The 24,551-nt window shown below is 46.0% G+C and overlaps 1 protein-coding gene across 3 annotated transcripts in view; it reads left to right on the top strand.

The window, feature by feature from the left end:
- LOC124721150 overlaps positions 1 to 24,551 on the top strand; it is a 524,040-nt gene that overhangs the window by 201,872 nt on the left and 297,617 nt on the right. The window contains exon 1 of one of the 3 annotated variants that reach the window (XM_047245969.1): positions 16,499 to 16,606. The exons of the other annotated variants lie outside the window; for them this stretch is intronic. Within the exon in view, the coding sequence (XP_047101925.1) occupies positions 16,503 to 16,606 (104 nt within the window). The 5' untranslated portion in view covers positions 16,499 to 16,502. Of the gene's footprint in view, positions 1 to 16,498; positions 16,607 to 24,551 lie in introns of those variants that run through there. 3 annotated transcript variants of the gene reach the window in all.

The raw sequence follows: 24,551 nt of genomic DNA, 5'->3' as shown, positions 1-24,551 counted from the left end.
CAAGGATGCTGAGCAACCGAGCTGACGTCTTTTCTTCATCCAGTCACGAATATAAACACGTTTCTTATTTTTTTTTCTTATGCAGCGATTCCAAGCAACAAGCTTTAACTCCATCACAACTCGTGCGACATGCAGCTGCCAAAACTTTCATTTCAGACACGGCTCAGGGACCCACAAAACGACGGAACTGAAGTGTATTCTGGTGTCTCCGTGTCTACAGTCAAATATGAAACCACTTGCGTTCAACTCATTCCACGCAACGAGTGGCGCAAGCCAATGTCGTCGTGTATACTAGCCTTAGCACAGAGCCGCTTGCGATAAGTGCCGGTCACGTGCAAGCCAAAGCGCGCCATTTGACATAGTAGTAGTGCGATGCGGCACTGTTTCTGGCATACGGTCCGGTGTTGCCCGGCGTTGTATGTTCCTCGCTATTTGCTTATGGTTTGAATCAGGTGTAAAACAACAGTGGCGGAGGCAGTCTAGCAACGTATTGTCACCACCACTGACGTACGAGGTATGAGTGGCAATTACAGTAATTTCTCGAAGAGAAGGATAAACATTATCTGTGCCCATTATGCAGTCGCATAATCGCGAGGCACCGCAGATATGCTATAGAATGGTGTTCCACCACAACGGACTAGGAATTTAAAGCTTTAGTTGGCGATGAAAGAGAGAAAAAGTTTGTGCAACCAAAGAGGTTTAGTGCTGTACAGCAAGCCGATGTCAACGTGAAAGTCATTGTGTTTGTGCTGTTCGTATTTGTACGTATTTTCTTGTAGAAATCCAGTATATTTAGTTCTTTTTTTCAGTTTTAGCTGGAAACCAACTGTAGCGACCCGTTATTAAAAGCAAGCTACAAAACACACCTCAAAAATGTCAGATCTGGTAAACCTTTCAACGGTGGAGTTCATTAAAGACTGCAATTTTGGTGCAGCATCACTCGTAACCCCATTGGAGGTACGGAAGTTTTCCGAAATAAGTCTTTCGCGACAAATAGTAACTCGCCTCACAGAAGTCACGGCAGCGGGTGTGTACAGCCAGTTAATTGACAGTTGCAGCAAGTTCATTGCATTCTCGATTGCTGTGGACGAGTCGATCGACATTTCGGACATGCCACAACATTCGATGTATGGTCGTAGAGTAGACAGCAATTCGCACGTGACAGAACAGTTAGGTCTGGTGCCACGGAATATACAACTTGGAGGGATCTACTTGGTGAAAACAGTTGAAGCCCTTGGCACGAATTGGGACACGTTGGTCTCAGTTACCACCGGTGTAGCGGCAGCGATGCGAGGGGCCCAAAATGGGATCGCAGCGTTGTTGTGCAATAAACTATAACGATCAACAGACGTTTTTTACGGAATTCATTCATTCGTGTATCGTGAAGCACTTTCTGCTAAATTTTCAGGGATGGAACTCGCCATATAACTGTTGATCATAATAGTAATTCAACTATTCACACGGGTTATTACATCGTAATTTTAAACGAAGTTTGATGAAACTGCAGGAACAGTATGGAGAAATCTGTCACCAAGCCGAAGTGCGTCGGTTAAGTCGGAGGGGAGGGGGGGGGGCGGCAGCAGGAGAGGCGTATCTGGGACGATTTTTCGGGTTAAGAGCTTCTGTTGTTCAATGTATGGATGAAAAAGGAAAGCAGAAACCGACGTCAGAAGATACGGAATGGATGGCAAACCTCACATTTTTAGTCAACTTGACTGCACACTTGAACGCCCTCGATAAGACATTATTGCAAGGAGAGAAGCAATTAATGTCTGATTTAACGAGGAAGGTGGATTCATTTAAAAAGAAAATCACGTTTTGGAAGGGACAACTTCTGAAAAAGAACACCGCCTATTTCCCTAAGCTGTCTGGTGTTCAGGAAAATGTGAATTTTTAACAATTTATTTTGGTGCTGAGAGAAAAAAGGAACAGTTTGTAAATCGTTTTTAGGACACTGCAAACCTCGCGTCTGTTTTGAAGCCATTTTCGAGACCATTCGCCGTATTAGTTGAAAGCGCCCCTATTCTTTTGCATATGGAACTGATCGATGTGCAGTATAATTCCAGATTAAAAGACAAATTCTGTTACGTTAAGTGTCCAGGCCTTCTACGAAGGTTCCGCAGGAAGTTTTCACATCTCCATAGTGAGGCTGCGAAAGTGATATACATGTTTGGATCAACTGAAGTATTTGAAAGATTTTTTTCGATAACGAAAGTAAATGAGTGGCGATTCCGAGGTGATCCGTGTGACGACCACTTGATAAACTGCTTGTGCGTGTCAGTGTCTCTACAGTTTGTAGCAGATACCAATTTTTTGTCTTCCACCAAAAATAATTATTCAATGACGGAAAATTTTGTTTTTTTTCTGATATGTTTTGGTGAGAATAGTAGACGTGGCATTGTCTGAAGAGAAATGAAAAATAATTTCTTTCCTTTTTACATTTAGTAGTTATAATTTATTCCATACCGAATGGCATGCTATAGAGACTACTTGTTTCTGCAATTTTTGCTATATCTCGTCTCAAATGTTTTAAGAATTTTATGCGGAAGCCTGTGGCTCTCACAATATTACTGAGGTGATGCAGTTACCAACTCGACTTTATTGCACTTTTTTTTCTTTTTGTTGGTATATGCTCTTGTACTAACAATCATTATAAATATAATAACCCTCTTCACGACACACAGTTCAAGTTTTTCAGTTTCCTAAGACGGCATGTTACGAAACTAAGCCTGCCTGTGTTCCGTGCGCGACGGTTGTGCCGTGTAAGCGGAGCGTTTACAGTTACCCAACGGTTCCCGCTCACAGGGTGGCGGACACGTGCAGTGAGACGAGTGTGAGTTTCTGCCGCCCCCGGTCTAGTAACCGTGTCGACGCGTGCAGTAATGGCGTTCAGAATTGGGAACGAGGTATGCCAGTGCTGCGACATCTGCCTCGGGTTCCCTGACTTCGCTCATCCTCCGTACGGTCACAACTTCGCACGAGCCCCTATCCTCATCTGTTTGCAAAACTTAAGGGACACCTACGAGGACTTCAGTCTGATAGTGACGAAACAGTGCAAGTGGAGGTGAGTCTGTGGTTCTCTCAACAGTCGAAAATTCTACAGTGATGGTATCGACAAACTGGTTTTTCGCTAGGAGAAACGTTCATCGCCAGGGTGACAGTTGAGAAATCATTACGTAGACACAGAGAGTAAAGATGTAGAATTTTAATAAAGTTTGTTTTATTTAAAAAGATCGAAGTTTTCACGTAAATTCGGAGTCACTACTTTCCGACGTGCCCTCGTAATTGCTTTGTATTTAATTCGACAGCCTACGGATTTGTGTGATTTATCGTGTGAGCGAAATCTAACGGGTTTCTTTTAGTACTCGTGTGGATGAACTATCACGTTTCGTTACTCGGAGACAGTGTGGCATCGCAAATTGAAATTTGGTGGATTATTTTGTAGAATTGCCATCTCACTAGTTTCTTACAGCTTCATCTCGAGAAAAACAGATTCGTGACCTAAGTGCTAGGTCTGTGCTGGAGGAGGACATCACAGAATATGTACTGTAACTTGGTGCGGCAGAATACGTGTAGGCATCTCGCATGTCCTGCATTTCCAGTACTCCCCCCGCGGGTCCAGAGGTATCCCTGCCTGTCGTAAGAGGCGACGAAAAGAAGTCTCTCACTTTTCGGCTCTACAAGTTCAGTTCCCATGTCATGGTTTGACCTCCCACTTCCCAAATTCTACATAAGTGCGGGCCATGTGGGGAAGGACGCCTTACGTGGTGCATGAGTTATCCATAGTGCCCTTAGATTCGATCTCCTGAACCTTCTGTCGTGGCTTTGCATCTCCACCTGCAGTTCAACTGTTGGGACGAGGACACTTTCCGGGGTAGGTCATATTCTTCCGTTGTCTCCTGTCCTCTTTCGCCCCCATGACAGTATTGGATTTCTATGCGCCCAATATCCAGCATGGTAGCCAATCCGTTGTGGTGGGGCCGTCATGTACCCATTTAGTGGTAGCTCCCATGACAACACAGGGATCGCACTGCTGATACCTGGGCTGTAAACTCCATTTATGCCAAGGAGTAGGACCCCCGGCAACGGCCATCTTGCCAGGTGGCCTATACTGTGTGGCGTCCGTGGGGAGAAACCCTGATCGGAGTGGGTGGCATTATGGAGGATGACCCGCAATGAAGCAGACTAAGTCATCATCAGCTGGTGACCGTACGACGCCAGCGGTCTCTAAGAAGGGCAAGATCGAGTAGAATGCTGACAGATACGGTCCTAAATCGTTTCCCTCCGTCGCTACACCGTGGGAGGAACGGAGGGCTACAGAAAGAAGAGAACCATATTTGCCTCGGTATTTAGTCTGACAGAATGGACGGGGACTCCTTTCTACCTATGAAGCCTCAATTTTTTGTTGAACTTCTTCAGGATAAGTTAGGGGAAGTGACAGCGCTGTCCAAGATGAGAAGCGATGCAGTCTTGATTCAGACAGCATCCCCAGCCCAGTCCCGGACGTTACTCGCTTGTGACTGGCTGGGTGATATTCCTGTTTCCATCACTTCCCATAAAAGCATCAACATGGTCCAGGGGATTATTTTCCATTGCGACCTCCTCTTGCAGTCTGAAGACGAGCTCCGCGTCAATCTAGAACGGCTGGATGTTCCATTTCATCTGGCGTGCTTACAGGGGATACAAAGACAACAGGGTTGCTACCAGTGCCTTCATCTTAGCCGTTGAGAATGATTCGATGCCTGAAAAGGTCAAGGTGATGCTTTACCAAATGGTTCAAATGGCTCTGAGCACTATGGGACTTAACTTCTGAGGTCATCAGTCTCCTAGAACTTAGAACTACTTAAACCTAACTAACCTAAGGACTTCACACACATCCATGCCCGAGGCAAGGATTCGAACCTGCGACCGTAGCGGTCGCGCGGTTCCAGACTGAAGCGCCTAGAACCGCTCGGCCAGATGGTTTACCGCTGTGACGTTAAACCATACGTCCATCCCCTATGTGGTGCTTGAAGAGCTTAAAATTCGGGCACATGTCTTCCCGCTGCACTGCCAACGCCGCATGTCGAGAATGCGGACGTCCGCTGCACCCACATACTCCCTGTGCGCCTCCTCCCACTTGTATCAGCTGCGGAGAGCAGCACTCCCCCTGCTCGCCAGTACTCACAAAGAAGTGGAAAATCATGGAGTAAAATAACCGGGACCAGTTGACTTACCAAGAGGCTAAACGTAAATTTGAAAGATTACACCCCTTTCAGGTGACGTCCACATACGCTGCAGCTACATCACCATTGCCATCACAAGTACTAGTCATACTACACTCCGTGCCTCCAGAATACATCTACTCCCTTGGTGCTAGGGGGAAAATCTCCTCCCGTTGCTCCCAAAGTGACAACTTTCCCATCTTCCTGTCACTCCCCCAACGCCATTCCCCGGACATCTATCAAGATCGGCGTTAAACAAGGCAGACTGAGAAGCTCTCACCTCTGTGTCACGGTTGAATCTCCCCCACATGGTACCATCGATGTGGTAGTTGAGCAGGTAACTAGAACGGTTGTTTCTGCGGGGGAAAACACGATCCCTTGTTCTTTAGGGTGCCCCCGGCGAAAGTCAGTACCTTGGTGGTCGCCGGAAATCGCTGAAACAATTAAAGTGCGTCGGCGAGCTCTACAGCGACATAAGCGGCACCCTTCCCTAAAACAACTAATAGCTTTTAAACGGCTCCGTGCCCGCGTTCGCCAGCTTATAAAAAGACTGAAATAGGTGTGTTGGGAGAGGTAGGTGTCGACCATTAGGTGCCATACGTCAAGACTGGACGAAGATCAAACGTGTTTGTGGGTACCAGACCCCGACGGGTGTTACTGGCATTAACATCAGTGGCGTGTTATGTACCAACGCAAACGCAATTGCCGAGCATTTTCCTGTGCACTTTGCTCGAGCCTCCGTGGCAGAGAATTGTCCCCCAGCCTTTCGCACCCTCAAACGGCAGATGGAAAGGAAAGCACTATCGTTCACTGAACGTCACAGTGAGCCCTATAATGCTCCATTTACAGAGTGAGAACTCCTCAGCGGCCTTGCACATTCCCACGACACAGCTCTTGGGCCAGATCGGATCCACAGTCAGATGATCAAACATCTCTCGTCCAACTCAAATTGACATCTCGTCATCTTCAACTGGATCTTGTGCGATGGTGCTTTTCCATCGCAATGGCGGGAGAGCACCACCATTCTTGAGCTCAAGCACAGTAAAAACCCGCTTGATCTGGATGGCTATCGGCCCATCAGCCTCACCGACGTACTTTGTAAGCGGTTACATTGTATTGGTTGTGTTGGGTCTGCCATTCGAAGAGCCTTTTCCAGATACCAACACCTGGTTGCCCTTTTTTATTTATTTTTGTTATTTACGAAAAGCTGAAGACACGACCAGGCGACATATCCCTGCCGCATTATATGAGTGGGGTCTCAGGGGCCCACTCACAATTTTTATCCAAAATTTCCTATCGCTCCGTACTTTCCGTGTCTAGGTTGGTGCTTCCCAGTCTTCCCCCCCCCCCACCCCCCCCCCATCCCCACCCCGTATCCAGGAGAAATGGGGTCCTGCAGGGCTCTGTATTAAGTGTGTCTCTATTTTTAGTGGCCATTAACGGTCTAGCAGCAGCTTCTGGGCCGTCTGTCTCCCCTTCTCTGTATGCAGAAGATTTCTGCAGTTCGTAGTGCTCCTCCAGTACTGGTGAGGTAGAGTGGCGCCTACAGGGAGCCATCCACAAGGCGCAGTCATGGGCTCTAGGCTACGACTTCCAGTTTTCAGCCGCAAAATCGTCTGTCACGTACTTCTGTCGGCGTCGTACCGTTCATCCGGAAGCAGAACTTTACCTTAAAGACGATCAACTCACTGTAGTGGACACACATCGATTATTAGGACTGATTTTCGACACGCTATTGACGTGGCTTCATCTTCGTCAGCTGAAGCGGAAGTGCTGGCAGCACCTCAAAGCCCTCCGCTGCCTGAGCAACACAAACTTGGGTGCAGATCGCTCTACACTGCTGCAGCTCTACAAAGCCCTTGTTCAATCCCGCCTTGACTATGGTTTATGATTCGGCGGCGCACTCAGTGTTGCGTTTACGCGAACTATTGTCCACTGCGGCGTTTGACTAGCAACAGGAACTTTTAGGACGAGTCCGCTGACCAGCGTCCTGGTGGAGGCCACAGTCCCTCCATTGAAGGTTCGGCGTGCACAACTGCTCGCCAGTCACGTTGCACACATTCATAGATCTCCTGAACATCCGAATTACCACCTCCTCTTCCCATCCACACCGGTTCATCTCCCGCATCGGTGGCCCAGGTCAGGGCTTACGATTACGGTCTATTCACGTACACCTCCATGGTGTACACCTAGGCCAGAGCTTCACCTAGACGTTTCACATGGACATAAGGACTCAGTTAACCCCACAGCTATCTGCTGTCACTTCCTCTCGATTCTTGACATGTACCGGAACTATGAAGTGGCTTACACTGATGGCTCGATGGCTGATTGTCACGTTGGCTTCGCGTTAAGTTCATGGAGGACATATTGAACAGCACTCGTAGCCAGAAGGCTGCAGTGTTTCCACTGCAGAGCTGGCGGCCATTTCTCGTGCTCTTGAGCACATCGGCTCATGCCCTGGCGAGTAGTTTTTTTTTCTCTGAACTGACTCCTTGAGCAGCCTACACACTATCGACCAATGCTACCCCTGCCATCCTGTGGTAGCGACCATCCAGGAGTCCGTCTATGGCCTGGAACGGGCCAGTCGTTATGTTGTTTGTGTGGTCCCCATGCCACGTCCGAATCCCAGGAAACGAACTTGCCAACAGGCTGGCCAAACAGGCTATACGGAAACCACTTCTGGAGATCGGCATCTCGGTAATCCACATCCGATCATTATTACGCCGCAGGGTTTTTCAACTTCGGGAAAAGGAATGGCATAATCTCAGTACACACAACAAACTGCGTTCCCTTAAGGAGACAACGAATGTGTGGAAGACGTCCATGCGGGCCTCTCGCAGGGACTCTATGGTTCTCTGCTGGCTCCGCATTGGCCAGACGTGGCTAACACATGGCTACCTCCTCCGTCGCGAGGACCCACCTGGGTGTCACTGTGGCTCACATATGACTGTCGTCCATATCTTGCTGGACTGCCCAGTTTTAGCCGCTCTGCGGCGGACTTTTAACTTTCCCAGCACCCTACCTTCGATGTTGGGCGACAATGCCTCAACAGCAGATTTAGTTTTACGTTTTATTTGGGAGGGGGGGGGGGGTTGTTTTACCATCTAAGGGTGGGCATTTAGCCTTCTCTCTGAGGTCACCAACCTCCCTCCAATTTAACTCTGTCGCAATTTCTTTGCCTTTGTCTGCCTTGGTGGTCGTCTTTTCCCTACATGCGTTCATCTCGGCTTGTCCTTTTGGGGTGGACATTTTAATGTGTTGCAGAGTGGCCGGTTCATCCTCTTTTATTATTGCGATCAGCCAGGCCAGACCATATGCTCTATGGTATAAATAACTTCTACTTTTCCTTGTGGTGTATGTTTTCCCCATTTTTTGTTCATTCCATTCGTTTTCTTCGTAGGTTTGGTGTGGTGTCGTGCCGTGTTTTTGTACCTTGAGCCTTGCTTGCGTCAGGAAAAAGGGACTGATGGCCCTGTAGTTAGGTCCATTTATACCCCAAACCAACCATTTCCAGTACAAATGGGAACAGATGCGTGTTGTGTGGTAACACACAGGAGTGAACGGATGAGTGTCGAGGGTGTGTATTGTACTTTTACACTCACTGCATTCGTCACATCCGACCGTCAGTTACACCGTACCTACTTGGTGCAGCTGCACTGAAATGCTCATCATTTGCATACCCGAGCATGTAGCGACATTGCGCATGTTTCATCCCGTCACATGCTGTTGCAATTTTAATGACGGGCATTGTATATTACGTAGATGCAGAAGAGAGATACCCAAAACTTTTCACGAAGGAACCCGATTTTTCATTCTACATGCGGCATGGAGATAATCTGCGGCAATCGTGGGAAAGCACAAGATGCTACCCCCCTTGCCGGAGTCCTGATACCTAGCGCGGCCGCGTCGCTAGCATGTTACACACAAATACACAAATTACGCTAGCGAGTTAAGGGAACATAGCTCTACACGCAGCCTTAGTAACATCTGTGGCCCATCTCCATCATGGATATAATCTATTCTGCCTTTAATATTACATATTCGCGTGTGGAGAAAGATCTTACAGGTGTGTGTGTGTGTGTGTGTGTGTGTGTGTGTGTGTGTGTGTGTGTGTGTGTGTGTGTGTGGTTTTTTTTTTTTTGATACGCCAAAAATGTGACAACTGTTGCCCAAGATGTAACCCGAACTGCAATGAAGATATCAGTTTTGCTTTGAGTATTGAAGGTATGCACTTGCACTCATGCGTAGGTGTTCCATAGTCAGTTTACTGTGACGTAGCTGCGGTCACATTGATTTTCTATAAAAGCTGATTATTTATGCAAATTGCAAGTTTTTCGGTAGTGAAATTCTTTCATAAAAAAATGGAGATAGGTACTTACACAAATTCTGGAAATTACGGATCCCATACCGTCCACCCGTACTCAAGAACGGGTTCATTGATTTCTTGTGTGTGATTGAAACTAATGTAGGATTTTACCAATAAATCTGCGCCTGATCTTTGCTTTCCTCAATGACAGATTTATATAGCTGTTCCAGATACTTGACGACTATGGAAAAGATTGACCATTAAGTGGCAGGTGATATGGGGTGGTGGTGTCCATTTACACTGATGATCGGAGTGTCGTCTTTCTAACGCCTACGTGCTCGTCCTGTCGCTACTACTGTTCGACGGAAGGAGTTTGTCCCCATCCTGCAATCCTCCTTAATGGGTTACGACTGGAGCCTACGTGGCTGAATGCTCAAATAACTTTGTCGGATGTTTTTGGAACTGTGGAATCGGCGATCTGCCGGCACCCTTGGTCTGGTCGAGGTGGTCAGTCGTGAGTCCCGCAGGACGCAATTGTTTAACTGAAGATATGTGAGAGCAGTGAGAAGCTCGACCCTGTCACGCTGCTCAGTTTACTTAATCCACAGGTGTAGCAAGACGTCGCGTACTCGGTCTGGTCTCGCACTCGGTACGTGACCAGAGTTTAACACAACCGTATGAAAAAGAAAAGACGCGTACCAGAGCACCTCACAGGTGGTTAAAATAAGTATCGCTTGTTCAGTGCTGCTGTGGGTTGCCTATCTGCAGTCGCCGATGAATTAACGTCTGACACGTGCAAGAACGCCGTTGTCCTTATTGCGAATCGAAATGCGGAGAGATGTTCCTTCTACCAATGTGTGTCAGTTTTGTGAGTGTCTTCTGAAACCACGGAGAGGCTTAGAAATAAGTGTGGAGTGTGACGAATCTGGCCACAGTCGTGACTGGGATTTCGCCCTGCGCCACGAAAAGTCCGAGGATAGACGAAAGGAACTTTAAAAACAGCTGATAACATCGTGGCTCAGCTGGCTTACGAGCACCCGTATCACATGTCCTTCAGGTATCGCAGTGTCCTCCTATGCTCCCGAATTAAGACCGACGCATTAAGTTGCGTTTGCTAAGAATTATTCTGTTCAGTCTCGTAACTCATCCGCAACTCAGGGAGGACGTAACCTGTTAACTGTGCACCGATTCATAAGCCAAGAAACTCACCAGCAACCCGACATCCGTTGTTTTTCAGCCTCGGGATCTCGAGAACAATCGGCAAGCAGACTTCCTCAAAAAGTCGTCTCTATTTCCTAATTCGCATTGAAGACTTGTTAGATCTCCAAACGCATTTACTAACGTGAGCAGTTACCCCATGACCGCCTGAAATCGATGAGAGTAGTAGGGAGATGGCGGCGTCACGTCAGTTTAGATATCAAATTGATACACAAATCGAGTAAATTGATCAATTAAGTGGGGGTAGGATGTCAAGCGGGACGACTTGGAGCACGAGAGACACCACAGAAATTTGTAATTTCCACTGTCTATACTTCTAAAAATAAATTCATAAAACTTTGTCAGAATGATCAGGAAGGATTCAGGATTTACACTTATAGTGGTGGAAGTCCAAAAATATAAGAAAATAATTTATTTTTTTTACATTTGTATTTTACCTTCTGTTCACTTACCATTGACTGCATTTGTTGCTATAGGTACACTTTTCTTCATAAGTAAGGGAGATTCTTCGATGAATTTTGCACAGCATACAAACCATACTTACAGGTGTATGAAACTGTAGAATTTTCCAGATCTATTAAAATCTGTGGTAAAATTGAGAGAATTAGCTATAAAATTTGAGTTTTTTCTAAACATGAAGTTTAAAATGTAACAGCACATTCATTTTTTTCATAAATTAAATAATTTCTAGAGTTTCATACACCTGCAAGTAGCCGTAGCTCGTGGTCGTGCGGTAGCGTTCTCGCTTCCCGCGCCCGGGTTCCCAGGTTCGATTCCCGGCGGGGTCAGGGATTTTCTCTGCCTCGTGATGACTGGGTGTTGTGTGCTGTCATTAGGTTAGTTCTAAGTTCTAGCGGACTGATGACCTCAGATGTTAAGTCCCATAGTGCTCAGAGCCATTTGAACCATTTGAACCTGCAAGTATAGTTTGTATGCTGTGCAAAATTCATGGAAGAATCTCTCTTACTTATGAAGAAACGTGTACCTATAGCAACACACGCAGCCAATAGAAGTGAAAAAATGATGAACTTCCACATGTAAAAAAAAAGTTACTTTTTGAACTTGTACTGGTATGATTGTGAATCCTGAATCGTTCCTGGTCATGCTGACAAAGTTTTATGAATTTATTCGTAAAAGTATAGACAGTGGAAATTAAAATGTCCTGTGGTGTGTCTCCTGCTCCAAGACGGCCCGTTTGACGTCCTACCCCTCTTAATTACTGCCCACCCCCAGCCACGCCCAATCCCGCCCCCGACCACACCCACCCACCCCACCCCACCCCCGACCACACCCACCCACCCCACCCCCAGATGACGTCACATGTTTTTCTCAGTCTGCACGTGGGTCCCAGCCCCCATCCCTCCACCCTCCCTCTCCCCCAACCTACCCTTTAGGCAAGAATTTCTTTTTCCCAGGGCTGTGCTAGGTTACGAATGATGATGAGTGCATCGAGTCGGACCCACAAACCCCCTATCGTTTTCTGCAGAGGTGGATCGGTTAGAAGAGAGCTTAAATATACAATGACACTCTCGAAGGGTTGTTAATTTCTCATTCAGAGGTCACTAAAGATGGAATCCGTGGCATACGACCAGGCCATTGTAATAGCCATAGATGTCTCGTGTACAGTTCTTTCACTCCTCTGCCAATTTGGCTACGTGCAGTTTCCCACCGTGGAACTTCCAGCCTACCATTTCTGCTCAGTGTTTTTGCCGACCAAAGCCTGCCCCAGTCACTCACGATTAGCGTACGTGTTACCACAGTCGGACAGTGTCCTCGCCTACAGCCTTCGTCAGGCCTAAGCTAGTTAAGTTCCAATGGAAGTAATTCCAACGAAGGGAAGCCGTGACTTCTCGAGACTGCTCTTCGCTGCCGCGCGCACAGAACATTCGGTGAGTACACGAAATGGTTGTGCGTAAATTCCAAACGGATTGCGTGCCGAGGCCGTTTGAAAACTGCAAATGGTAGAACAGTAAAATTCTTGCCCAACTGACGAAACAGATGATCAGATTAAGAAACAAATGCGTAACTGCAGGAAAAGATACCACAAAGGAAAGACAGTGTACTTATCGAAATTTTTAAAGATAAATTTCGACATTTGGAAGATATGTTTAGATTTCGTCGCAAATATGATAATGAGAAGCACAGCACTGAATTGTGGAAAGCTATTGGGACTACCCGGAACCATGGACTAGGTCGGAGATTCGAGTGAACGAAGGCATTTTGAAATGAAATCGAGGTGATAGATTGTTGAAAATTATGGAGCTGTTCCTGACGAAGGAAGTCCGGTTTTCGGTTGGGAAGAAACAAAGTAAGTTGTGTGTAAAAATGGAGTGGTATGAACCCATTCGACAGTTCGAAACAATTCGAACAATTGTACACAATTGACATCGGATGCACAAAACAAGAGATCAAGGCATTTCCTGTTTTATTTGCTTTGCTCTCAGACAAAAGTCAGTACATGTGAAAGACTTCTTCTCTGAAGTGAAAGATATGATGTCTGGGTGGTCACAGAAAACCGCAGAGCTAAACTTCGAATTGGCTACAATTAAATCTATGAAAATGATGTGCACCAGAACATCCCTTTCCGGTTGGAATTTTCACTTCACCCAATATATGTGGAAGAAAACTCGATAACTGGGACTAACGTAGGAATATAGGTATAGATAAATCAGTGTTATGTCGTATGGGTGCTGCTTCCACCAAACAGTGTGGATGATGCGTGGGTGCTAATAATGGAAGAAATGCCCAGTGGAGAACTGAAATCCCTGGCTTTCTTATAAAAAAATTAAGAAATTAAAATTTATAAAATAAGACAAGAAGCTGCTGCAGTAATGTTGTAGAAAGCAAAACGGGTAAACAAAAAAGTAAAAATAAAAAAATTAAACGTACCTATGTAGTACGTGCATACCCAGTCTTAAGCCTGGATATAATGTGAAGGGGCGTTCTTGCAACAAACCAGTGGGCAGAGCCTCTCAACTGTTGTGTGTGCCTCAGACTGTCGAAAAACCCACGCTGGAAAAGTCCACGTCAACCATAGTTTCCTGTTGACAGCGTGCTGCGAACTGGGTTACAAAGAAATGTGAAAAGGCAGCAACTTAGCAGTAAGATGTAATGGATATGCATGACAGTCCTCCGTTCCCGCTTAGTTCGTATTCCGCAGGACAGACTTCCTTTCCCTAGTTTCCTCCTCTTTAATAGTTTCCGCCGAATCCCTTTCGTAAAATTTCTCGTGTTTGACTGGCAACTCGATTGTAGTAAGGGTTCGAGGTTTCGCGTATCTGTGGTTACAGCGGACAGTGTCGTGAATTTTTAGACGTAACTAGTAATTTTTATAACATTTATGTCTATCAAATCGACACGTGGCTTGTATTTTTTAATGCACTATACTTTCCTGTGGTGTTCGAAAGAGACTTCGAAGGGGATTTGAGCGACATAATGTGAGTGGAAGTACTGAGACAAGCGTGCCGCAGGTCACGGACGCCTGCCCTGCTGTGCTAAACATAACACGAGAAGTATTATTATGAGTGTCTTCCCCCCTTCACTCTGCTTGTCGTCTGTCTTTCTGTTCCCTTCTTTTTGAGTGCTTCTCATATCAGTCTTCTAGAGACATTTTCAGATGCCTTTTATGCACCGAAAAAGGCCATCACAGGATCATCCCAAAATTCATAGTGGTGCTCCTGAAGCTGCCTCACAGCAAATAGGTGGTCAACAATTGACCTCCTAGGCGCTTCAATCTGGAACCGCGTGACCGCGACGGTCGCAGGTTCGAATCCTGCCTCGGGCATGGATGTGTGTGATGTCGTTAGGTTAGTTAGGTTTAAGTAGTTCTAAGTTCTAGGGGACTGATGACCACAGATGTTGAGTCCCATAGTGCTCAGAGCCATTTGAACCATTTGACCTCCTAGGTCCGAAGCCATGCTGTCTGTCTGTTGTCGACCGTTGTTGAGATTCTACTCTCCACATATCTTGTCCCATGTGGCTCCCCTGTAGTTTCTAAAACTATTCCTTCTCTCTCTCTCTCTCTCTCTCTCTCTCTCTCTCTCTCTCTCTCTCTCGCTCTCTCTCACTCTCTCATAGGGACAATTCGTGCCGTTTTCTAATCTTCTGGAGTATTCTTCTCATTCCATACCATCACGCGGTACAGCCACTGTTTCCTTTCTTCCTATCATCTTCTCCAGTTCCATATCCATTTCTTTCCATGTAAAGTCGTGCCCCATCCCCTCTCTCCCCAGAGTGTACTTCCACCTCCTGGTTTATTATCCTCATCTAAGTCCGTTTGGATTTAGCAAGTGCGCAAAATACTCCTTTCACACTATCTTCACTGACTCATTGTTAATCTCTTTCTCATTTTCATCCATCATTGTTGCATCCTCTCTCAAACTTTTTCTCTTATTTTCGCCCATTTCATACAGTGCTTCGTGCTGGTTTCTCCGATCATCTTTGTCTATTCTTCCACCCGCTTTCTTCTCTTACTAGCCACAGTCTTATTTGCCCCTTTCTTCTTTTTCTTATACTCCTCTCTTGGTAATTTGCTACTTTCTCGGAACCACAGTCTGATGGACTTGGTCTTCCTTCCCACTACCTCCTCGACTCTTCGTTTCCACCACGGTGTCTCCTTCCACCGTTTTCTGCCACTTGGCCATCTGAAAACAGCTGCTACAGCTTCTACCATAGCACTCTCAAATTGTCCCCATTTCTCTTCTCCCATTATTGTTCCATTTTTAAGTAACCTTTCCCTTATAGTCTCCTCGTATTGTTCCTTGACTTCTTTTCCTTAAGTTTCCATACTTTGTCTACTTTCCTGGTTCTGTCTTCCTCCATTCTTTCATAATTTTCATGCTTATCACCAGTAGCTGTTGAACACTATCCAGTGCCTCAGATAGTAGTACCTTTATATCCGTTACAGCCCTCTTCGTTTCCCAGTCATAGAGCATGTAACCCACCAAAGATTTCTGCTGTACCAAGTTACTTTGTGGCTCTTTCTTCCGAAACCAGCATCGAGAGTAATATATGCAAAACCAGGAGATTCGGTTTTTCTTGCCGCATGTTCAAATTCTGAGTATGTACGACACACTGCAGGAACACTTATTACGTTTAATATTCAGTAACTCTGAAATGTTGAAGTTTATAAATAGCTTGCGATACTTACAAAATTCTTTGTTAGAAAGTCCAGGCTATAGGATGTCTGCTTGCTTTAGAGTTGGAACGGATGTGGCTTCGCATATGAGGGGTGGAAGGCATCCGTTCACCCTCCACCACTAACAGATAACATGCTGCGATAACATTAGGAAAAGAAAAAAAAAACGTTTAGCAACACTATTATTTCCAGGTTGCTTCAGAGCGCTTTGTAATAGCACTGTGGTATAACTTCGGCTGTAATATTAGCTGTAGTGACGCCTTCATATAGGTAATTGCCCCCTAAGTTGCCCACGGAAAGGGGGGGAAGGGGGGGGGGGGGGAAGGGGAAGATCTCACACACCCTGCCACCCACAGAAGGTAAGCTTGCAGAACGCTTACATAGATATGAGATACCAGTTCAGGGGTCCGATTTTGAAATCGTTAATTGTAGGAACTTAGTGCACTCACCAGTCATAACACACACGGCAAACGCAGCCGCTGTGTCACTGAAATGAAACAGCATAAGGTTAAGCCACGGACAGCAGAGCGACGTCGCAGTTTGTGTAGTGGGGTGTCTGGGCGATCGATGGCCGCGTGGTGTTTGCTGCGCATGCGCGCGGCTGAGGCCAGTACAGTGGCGGTTGGCGGCGGCAGGGATGCGTCGGCTTTGGCTGCGCGCTTCCGCTTATCTTCCCGTGCTAATGCTCGTGCTACGGAGGTACAGGAATATGCCTAGTCTGTCCAGCAATGCGGTCTTCAGGTAACTTGCATTTTTGGCTCGGGCGCTTTTTAACTAACGGTAAATGTTGAAACTGTCGTGCTGGAACATCACAATGCACTTTGGAACTAAAATTTTCCGCTGGAAATCCCGTCGCACTGTTCTATATCGACCCTCTGCACCGCTAAAACAACGTCATGGAACATGAGGCTGTGTTGTTCGGGCACCAGATATTTCGGCATGTGATAAATCGAGTTATTTCGTAGCTTGTCATCATACGCTTCGCAGATAAACTTGAACCATCCATTTCGGCTATGTTCCAGAAGTAATCTTTGAATATTTTGTGCATTTTCTTGTTTTAGAAACGAGCGCGGTCAGACCAATAGAGCACTCGAATGCACAGAGCAAGGCGATAATGAGACTAATGTGTTGACAAGCTGGCGCAGAAATGAAGCTCCGGATTACGCTGAAACCTCGTAATTCGGCTCGTGTATAATAACCGCAGGCTGTGAAAGAATAGCCCAAGAAACTAAAACTACTAATTTTGTGTGGGAATACTTATTGGAGCTAGGTACACGTATATTGAGTGAAGAAAATGAAACTGATGATACCAGATCGTGGTCTAGGACGTTGAATAGAGTGAATTTTTCTAGCGATCGTGTCTGCATAGCCGATACTGCGGTTCTTGTGCTCCACTGCGCTATCTTCACAAATCAACGGGGTTCATTTAATAGTGTAGCTATAGCCATTTAAAACCACAGAAAAATCGCAAATGACGTAACCAGGCATGGCTAGGGATTGAAAGTTAGCCTAGCTTTGAATTTTCAGCTGAAACCATTGCAGTTACCTAATTTAATCAGTAAATGAGATCGTTAGCTTACCAAGTATTAGCTTCTGTTAAATGCCGACACTACCGCGCCATCATCAATGGCTGTCATCTTACAGCTGTGGCTACGTTTCCCACCCACGGTTATTTGGAACCGTACCTTTCGCCGATCTTATCAGGTTTTTGTTCTTCGCTTCCGTCAGTGAAATAATCTCGTAAAGTGTGCACCTTTCCAAATAATGCGCAAATAGAAGCAGGAAGCGTTTGAGAGAGAGAGAGAGAGAGAGAGAGAGAGATGGCCGTGGCGGGGCTACGGCGTGACGCGTTCTCAAATTGAAGTGTGACGCGAGCAGTCAACAAGCGTGTTGTTGCTCTGCTGGTGTTTTTTCACTGCGTAGTTAAACCACACACTGGGCGCCTGTGCTTGCGTCTTCCGCTAGTCTCACAAAGCCACTGTGTTTAATTCCACTTTAAGTGGAATGATACGCAACAGTTCTGCTCGAACGTGTTAATTTGCTCCCTGTCTTGTACTGCACTAGTTTTCCGGTTTCTTTTTCTTGTTTTTTTATTAAGCTGTTGCTGGTATATAATAGAACGTGGATCCGTGCAAAAAGTTAGGTACCAAAGTAATACGAGGAATGCTTTCTTTCCAAAAAGCATTTATTACGCACAGAATATGACTGAATTGTCTGATCAGTCTCGTTGCACCTCATAGATACGTTACCAGGACGACAATTCAGATCCGCGTCTTGCCATCCTGATTTGGGTTTCCCGCGATTTCTCTAAATCGCGCCAGGCAAACGTCGGGATGATTCATTTGAAAGGGCACTGCCCACTTTCTTCCCCAGCTTGCCCAGAAACTGTAGAACTAATTGAGCTGACTTACACATGCTATACGAAAAATATAACTGGCGCTTCTCTGGAAGCGAAAGAATCAGTGGGGTTCGAATGACTTGCGGCTACACAGCATTTCCCCCCGTTGCTAAACTTAGTACTAATCAATACAGCACGCCGCAGCATGGTAGTACACATTATCGACGTACGTATAAGTAGTTTATTAATGTTATATGTGCAGTACCAACGAACTGACTGGTTCCAAGCTCCAATAAGAAAGTATCCGTTTAAAATGCCTTTAACACAACCATTATGTTTTACTCCTAACAAATACACAAATAAGAGTAATGCTATAACTAGACAACAAACAGCGTTTCTCATCGCTTTTAAATTGTTTTCAAGAAAACGAAAAAAATTGATGCGAATCAGGATCGATTATTGTTTCTTAAACAACTCCGTTCTTGGGATCAGACGTTGAAAAAATTATTGAAGAACTCAGTGCTGTTGAGGAAGAAGTAGAAACATCGAGGGGTGTTTGTTTCGCAACTGACAAACGTGGCTGGTCTTTCAGATGAAGTACGGCATGACATACGTCAGCCGTGGCCTGTTCTCTTTTGAATACATTCACATTTCTCTGTTCTGTTTAAGAGTAAGAATTCTTAATAGCTATTTGCGATTTTGGTCTTACTGGATTTGGTGACGTTACACGCTTACATTGACAGTAATGTTCGCGCAACATCTTCGAAATAAGTCAGTTGAAGAGTGCCATTTTTCATAAAAAGCGTTCCAGTGCTGTTGCGTTGTCGCAACTCTGTTACACGTCCCTAGATTTGATACAGGTGCCAAACCGTGGAGGAAGTCTCTCAAACATGGGTTAGTAGATGGCGCATGGTCTTCGTGCCAAAGAGGTGCTTCTCTCTGGAGGTCAAAAAAAAAATTTTAAAATGACGAATGGTTTTTGTTGACAACAGTTCTAAAAGTTAAAAATCTAAAACTCCAGCATGTCCGTACTTCTGTTATCAGAGATAAAACGTAATGCCTCAGTATTATTGGAACTTGGAACAAAAACTTTCTTCCTGCTATTTTTTTTCGAAAACTGACATTTTTGAGACCGTGGTTGTATAATGAATGTAAATTGATACTTGCAAAAAGAAAACAAACTAGCTACCGTTAATAAAGCTATTTATTTACACACATAGCACCGTTACAGGTTTAGAACCGACAGGTTCAACTTACGGCAGGTGTACATGTCTACATAACATTTTAGTGTTTACCTTAGCTTTTTTGTCAACAAATAATATAAACAATAACAAGTATGGTATAAGCGTGCCCTCTGAATAAGCCGATAACGGCGCTATTTGAGCAAGTAAATTGCATTATTACGTCTGTCAAGCAATGCGGTCGTCTTTGCTAGAATCAACTGGTAAAAGCTTTCTCATTAGCCAGAATGAGATTTTCACTCTGCAGCGGAGTGTGCGCTGATACGAAACTTCCTGGCAGATTAAAACTGTGTGCCCGACCGAGACTCGAACTCGGGACCTTTGCCTTTCGCGGGCAAGTGCTCTACCAACTGAGCTACCGAAGCACGACTCACGCCCGGTACTCACAGCTTTACTTCTGCCAGTACCTCGTCTCCTACCTTCCAAACTTTACAGAAGCTCTCCTGCGAACCTTGCAGAACTAGCACTCCTGAAAGAAAGGATATAGCGGAGACATAAGCCATGGCTTATGTCTCCGCTATATCCTTTCTTTCAGGAGTTTGTTCCTTGACTTCTTTTCCTTAAGTTTCCATACTTTGTCTACTTTCCTGGTTCTGTCTTCCTCCATTCTTTCATAATTTTCATGCTTATCACCAGTAGCTGTTGAACACTATCCAGTGCCTCAGATAGTAGTAATCCTGAAAGAAAGGATATAGCGGAGACATAAGCCATGGCTAGTTCTGCAAGGTTCGCAGGAGAGCTTCTGTAAAGTTTGGAAGGTAGGAGACGAGGTACTGGCAGAAGTAAAGCTGTGAGTACCGGGCGTGAGTCGTGCTTCGGTAGCTCAGATGGTAGAGCACTTGCCCGCGAAAGGCAAAGGTCCCGAGTTCGAGTCTCGGTCGGGCACACAATTTTAATCTGCCATTCTCATTAGCACTTGGAAACGGTCAGTTTCCTGGTACGGCACTTAGAACATTGCCGTGATTTTCTGACTTTCCTTTTTGCGGTGACACGGTGAGCAGCCTAATTGTGTGACATCAGAATACCTTGGGTGCTTTTTGGATGCACACAGCTATATCGTTAGTTTTTCATTGTTCATTCTCCTGGTAAATGTCAGTTCGCAATGCGCAGCTATATGCATTGGAATTACATGGAGTGGGTTCATAGCTTTAACTGGCTCAACGATGCGTGTAAATCTTGCTTAACAAAGGCTTTCCTTACTTCTGTTAGTTTCTGTGTAACTGCAAAATATGTCGCTGCTCAAAAAGTTGTGCCCACTCACCAGAAACTTGTTTGTTCTCTTCAAACCATCCCAGGCTGGAGAGGACCTTGAAGCATGGCACTAGAAGCTCGGCCGGCCTATGTGGCCGAGCGGTTCTAGGCGCTTCAGTCTGGTACCGCGCGACCGCTACGTCGCATGTTTGAATCCTGCCTCGGGCATGGATGTGTGTGATGTCCTTAGATTGGTTAGGTGTAAGTATTTTTAAGTTCTAGGGGACTGATGACCTCAGATGTCAAGTCCCATAGTGCTCAGAGCCATTTTGAACTAGAAACTCCAGATGGAAGTACTACTTGGTACAGAGAGTATGTTCCATCTAGTAATGTTTCAAACATTTTCACCATGATTTGAAACTTGGAACAAATCTAGGGACATGCAGCAGTGCACCGAGAATACAGCACTTGGAACGGCCGTTTGCCGTGCCCTCGCCCGCTAGTATTAAAGTCTCCCCACTTTGCTCGGCATGCTGTCAACCAGCGAACATCTCTGAGGTCGCACCGTGGGCGCTGTGGCGCTAGTAGCGTGCTGTAAACCCGCGCTTAAAAGATAAGAGATAACAAAGCAAGCGGAGTAGGTTAAACATTGTGCTTCGTCGTTCCGTTCGCGAGAGATAATTACTGAGGTGTGATCAAGGAATTACGGTGGATCCTTCATTTTAAAGAGTAATGTGACCGTAGTAATTTACTATAACGAACAACTACAGAGCTTGCATAAATGAGATGTGCGTTTCGTGTTTCACATGCCCTCTCCCCTACGAGGGCTCGCCACGCTTTGGCGGGTTCGTGCTTAGCTACCCAGGGGGCCCAGCCTTTGCAGCATCTTTTCCCTTCGGTGCTCCATATCTATCCTCCAGCTGTTCTTTCTCCCATCCCTTAGGGAACGTGTGTGGGGTGTTCTTGGGAATTTACTGCATTGTCTGTCGCTGACAAAAGAAGTGTCACCACTGTTTTTCGTTTTCTTTTCTATGCTTCCCTTTTCCTCTCGTTCCTCTGCTTTGGCGTCTGAGGTTCCTCATTTTCTTCTTCCTCCCTGTGCGCTCCTGAAACTGGCCTACGCGTCTGACGCAGCCGGAACAGGCGACTGGGTAACGCGTAATTCCCAGCCCCGGGTCGGCAGGTAGGGTTCGCATGGTACAGCTCAGGCCAAGGGAGGGGTGGTTGCCTCAGCTGCAACCTTCCCAAATTGCCATTGGTCCCTCTGTCAGGTGTTCAGGTGGTGTGACCTGAAGTGTGAACAATCACCTAAGGCAGCTGGGTCCCCTTGTGAAGGGGGACTCCCAGTTTGAAGGAGCACACCATCGGAGACGACAGCAATTCTGGGGGATTTTCTCGCGATGAGCCAATCATCTTGCCAATCAACGCCCACGAAACGTAAACGTAATGAGGCTAACGATTCCAAGACCCTGCCCGCTGCACCACGGTTCCTCGTGGTCTCTCATACTGAATACGGTTAGTCCTTCGCCACAGTAAATCCGTTTATTATTCAGAAATGTGTTTATGCAATTGCCAGCCCTGTGAAATCCTGCTCTCGTTTACATAAAGGCACTTTACTTTTGGAGAGTACTTCTGATTCTCAAGCACAACTACTGCTTGCCGCCTCATTTCTCCATGGCTACCCTGTTCCCGTCGAGGCCGATAGAATTCTGAATTCTTCCCGTGGTGTTGTTTACACGAGGCTGCTAGACGGTCTAACCAAGGCCGAAATCCAATGTTACCTCTCTGATCGGGGCGCTTATCTTCCAGTGCTAATGCTCGTGCTACGGAGGTATAGGAATGTGCCTGTGTGTCATAAATAATAACAGTATTGTAATGACAGCCGGCATCGTGACCGAGCGGTTCTAGGCGCTTCAGTCTGGCACCGCGCGACCGCTACGGTCGCAGGTTCGAATCTGCCTCGGACATGGATGCGTGTGATGTGCTTAGTTAGGTTTAAGTAGTTCTAAGTTCTAGGGGACTGATGACCTCAGTTAAGTCCCTATAGTGCTCAGAGCCATTTGACCCATCATGCTTTTCGCATTCTCTCTTCCACTGTTACGGATCTCTCGACTAGATAAGAAAACGTTATGGTTGACATCGCTACTTCAAGCTGCACCACTCGTGATCGAGCGACTGACAATCTTGTTATTTGGTCTCTTAACCTTCAAGCTTCCCCCACTCGACCAGCTAATTACTTTGGTGTACGGAGCGGACTAGTTGGGATCAGCAACTGAGGTCCAATCAATTGTTCCTTGAAGACTGCGTGGTTGAATTGCGATACATTCAACAGGCTTCCGAGCATATAAACCAGCGTGATTTAATCGCCGCGAAATGGCACTGCCAGAGACCCGTGTACTGCTAGCAGTTAAAAGATCTGCAGCGATATGCCTATTAGTGAGATGTCAGTTTCTTTTCGCAAAAAGGGCTACGCATCAGTCCCCTTAAAGTGTGTGGTGGTCCGTCTGTGACCGTCACGCTTTCGCGTACCATTTCTACGTATGACGTTCTTTTTTAATCACGAGATGACAATTTTGGACACACCCCTTACTGTGGCCATAGGAGTGACATTTCGAGTCAAGCTGCTCGTCCGCGATCGTAAACGCTCGTATGATAAAATTTTCTCGGGCTTCCAGCCGCGTCAGATGGTTAAAATCGCACGAGCTTTCGACCGAGCACTCCTCAGTCATTGTCAAGTGGTAGAACTGCTGTGTCGCCGTGGCCGCGTCGTTCCATAGCCGCACTGCTAGCTGTGACGTCACTAGTGCTCTCTTCCTCGCCATATATGGTAATGTTTTCATCCCGAATTCTATTCGACGAAACATTCGTCGTTATGAGGACGAAGTGATTTTGGGACAACGTCATAAAAGAAGCTATTGAAATAAAAACCTCTGAAAACACCAACAAGGACGGCGGTTTGCAGCTCAGCACAGCATGGGACCTGGCCATCGCGATGTTAAAACGGGCGCGACGGACGCCACAGGTGTAAATGCATATGTGATGCAGTTACCTAGAGGTAGAGCAGAGGCACGTCCTTGTTGGAAAGCGGTGATCGAGCAGAAACTGTACTTTCAGAGATAAAGTTCACAGTGGATATACTCGGTATATGATAACTTTGTACTGATAGCCATCTGCTATGAACAAGGCAGGCTTATGGGAGCGAACTATTTAGTTACACGGTAGTGAAAACTGTGGTGGGACCGAGGTTCCATTTGCCAGCCGCTATGACGGGAGCGACTGTGTTACGTGAAATACAACCACAGCTGCTTGGCCAGGCGGGCACGTAGAAATATTATCCGAGCAGAACTTCACCTTCCTTAACGCCGCCTGAAAATACAGCTTGGACCATTCGTTTAGTCAGTTAATAGCCACACAGCAAGGGTGAATCGTAGCAGCATGTAAGTCAATATCGAGATGACAGAGGTCGAGCAACTATGACCTTAAGTGTCGCAATTTCTAGCGCCATAGTGACTCCGATTTCGCTTGTGTTAGCCTTTGTGTACCTGAGACGACGAGTCGTTCAGAAATGTGATCCAGGAACAATTAGAATTCCTTTAGACTGGATTCCCCGAGCGAGGGATGAGAGTAGTTTGATACGTTAAGGATTAGTTTGATAACTTTCTGGTAAATGGGAATAACTGCTATAGTAATAAGTCTACATATACTCAGCAAATCACGCTGTCTGGCATAAGGCTCTTCAGACCACCTTCACAATAATTCTCTATTATTCTACATCTACATCTATACTCCGCGAGCCACCTTACGGTGTGTGGCGGAGGGTACTTATTGTACCACTATCTGATCCCCCCTTCCCTGTTCCATTCACGAATTGTGCGTGGGAAGAACGACTGCTTGTAAGTCTCCGTATTTGCTCTAA

The sequence above is a fragment of the Schistocerca piceifrons genome, chromosome X (assembly GCF_021461385.2).
Source record: "Schistocerca piceifrons isolate TAMUIC-IGC-003096 chromosome X, iqSchPice1.1, whole genome shotgun sequence".
Classification (NCBI taxonomy): domain Eukaryota; kingdom Metazoa; phylum Arthropoda; class Insecta; order Orthoptera; family Acrididae; genus Schistocerca; species Schistocerca piceifrons.
This window is presented reverse-complemented; position numbering and strand designations above follow the sequence as displayed.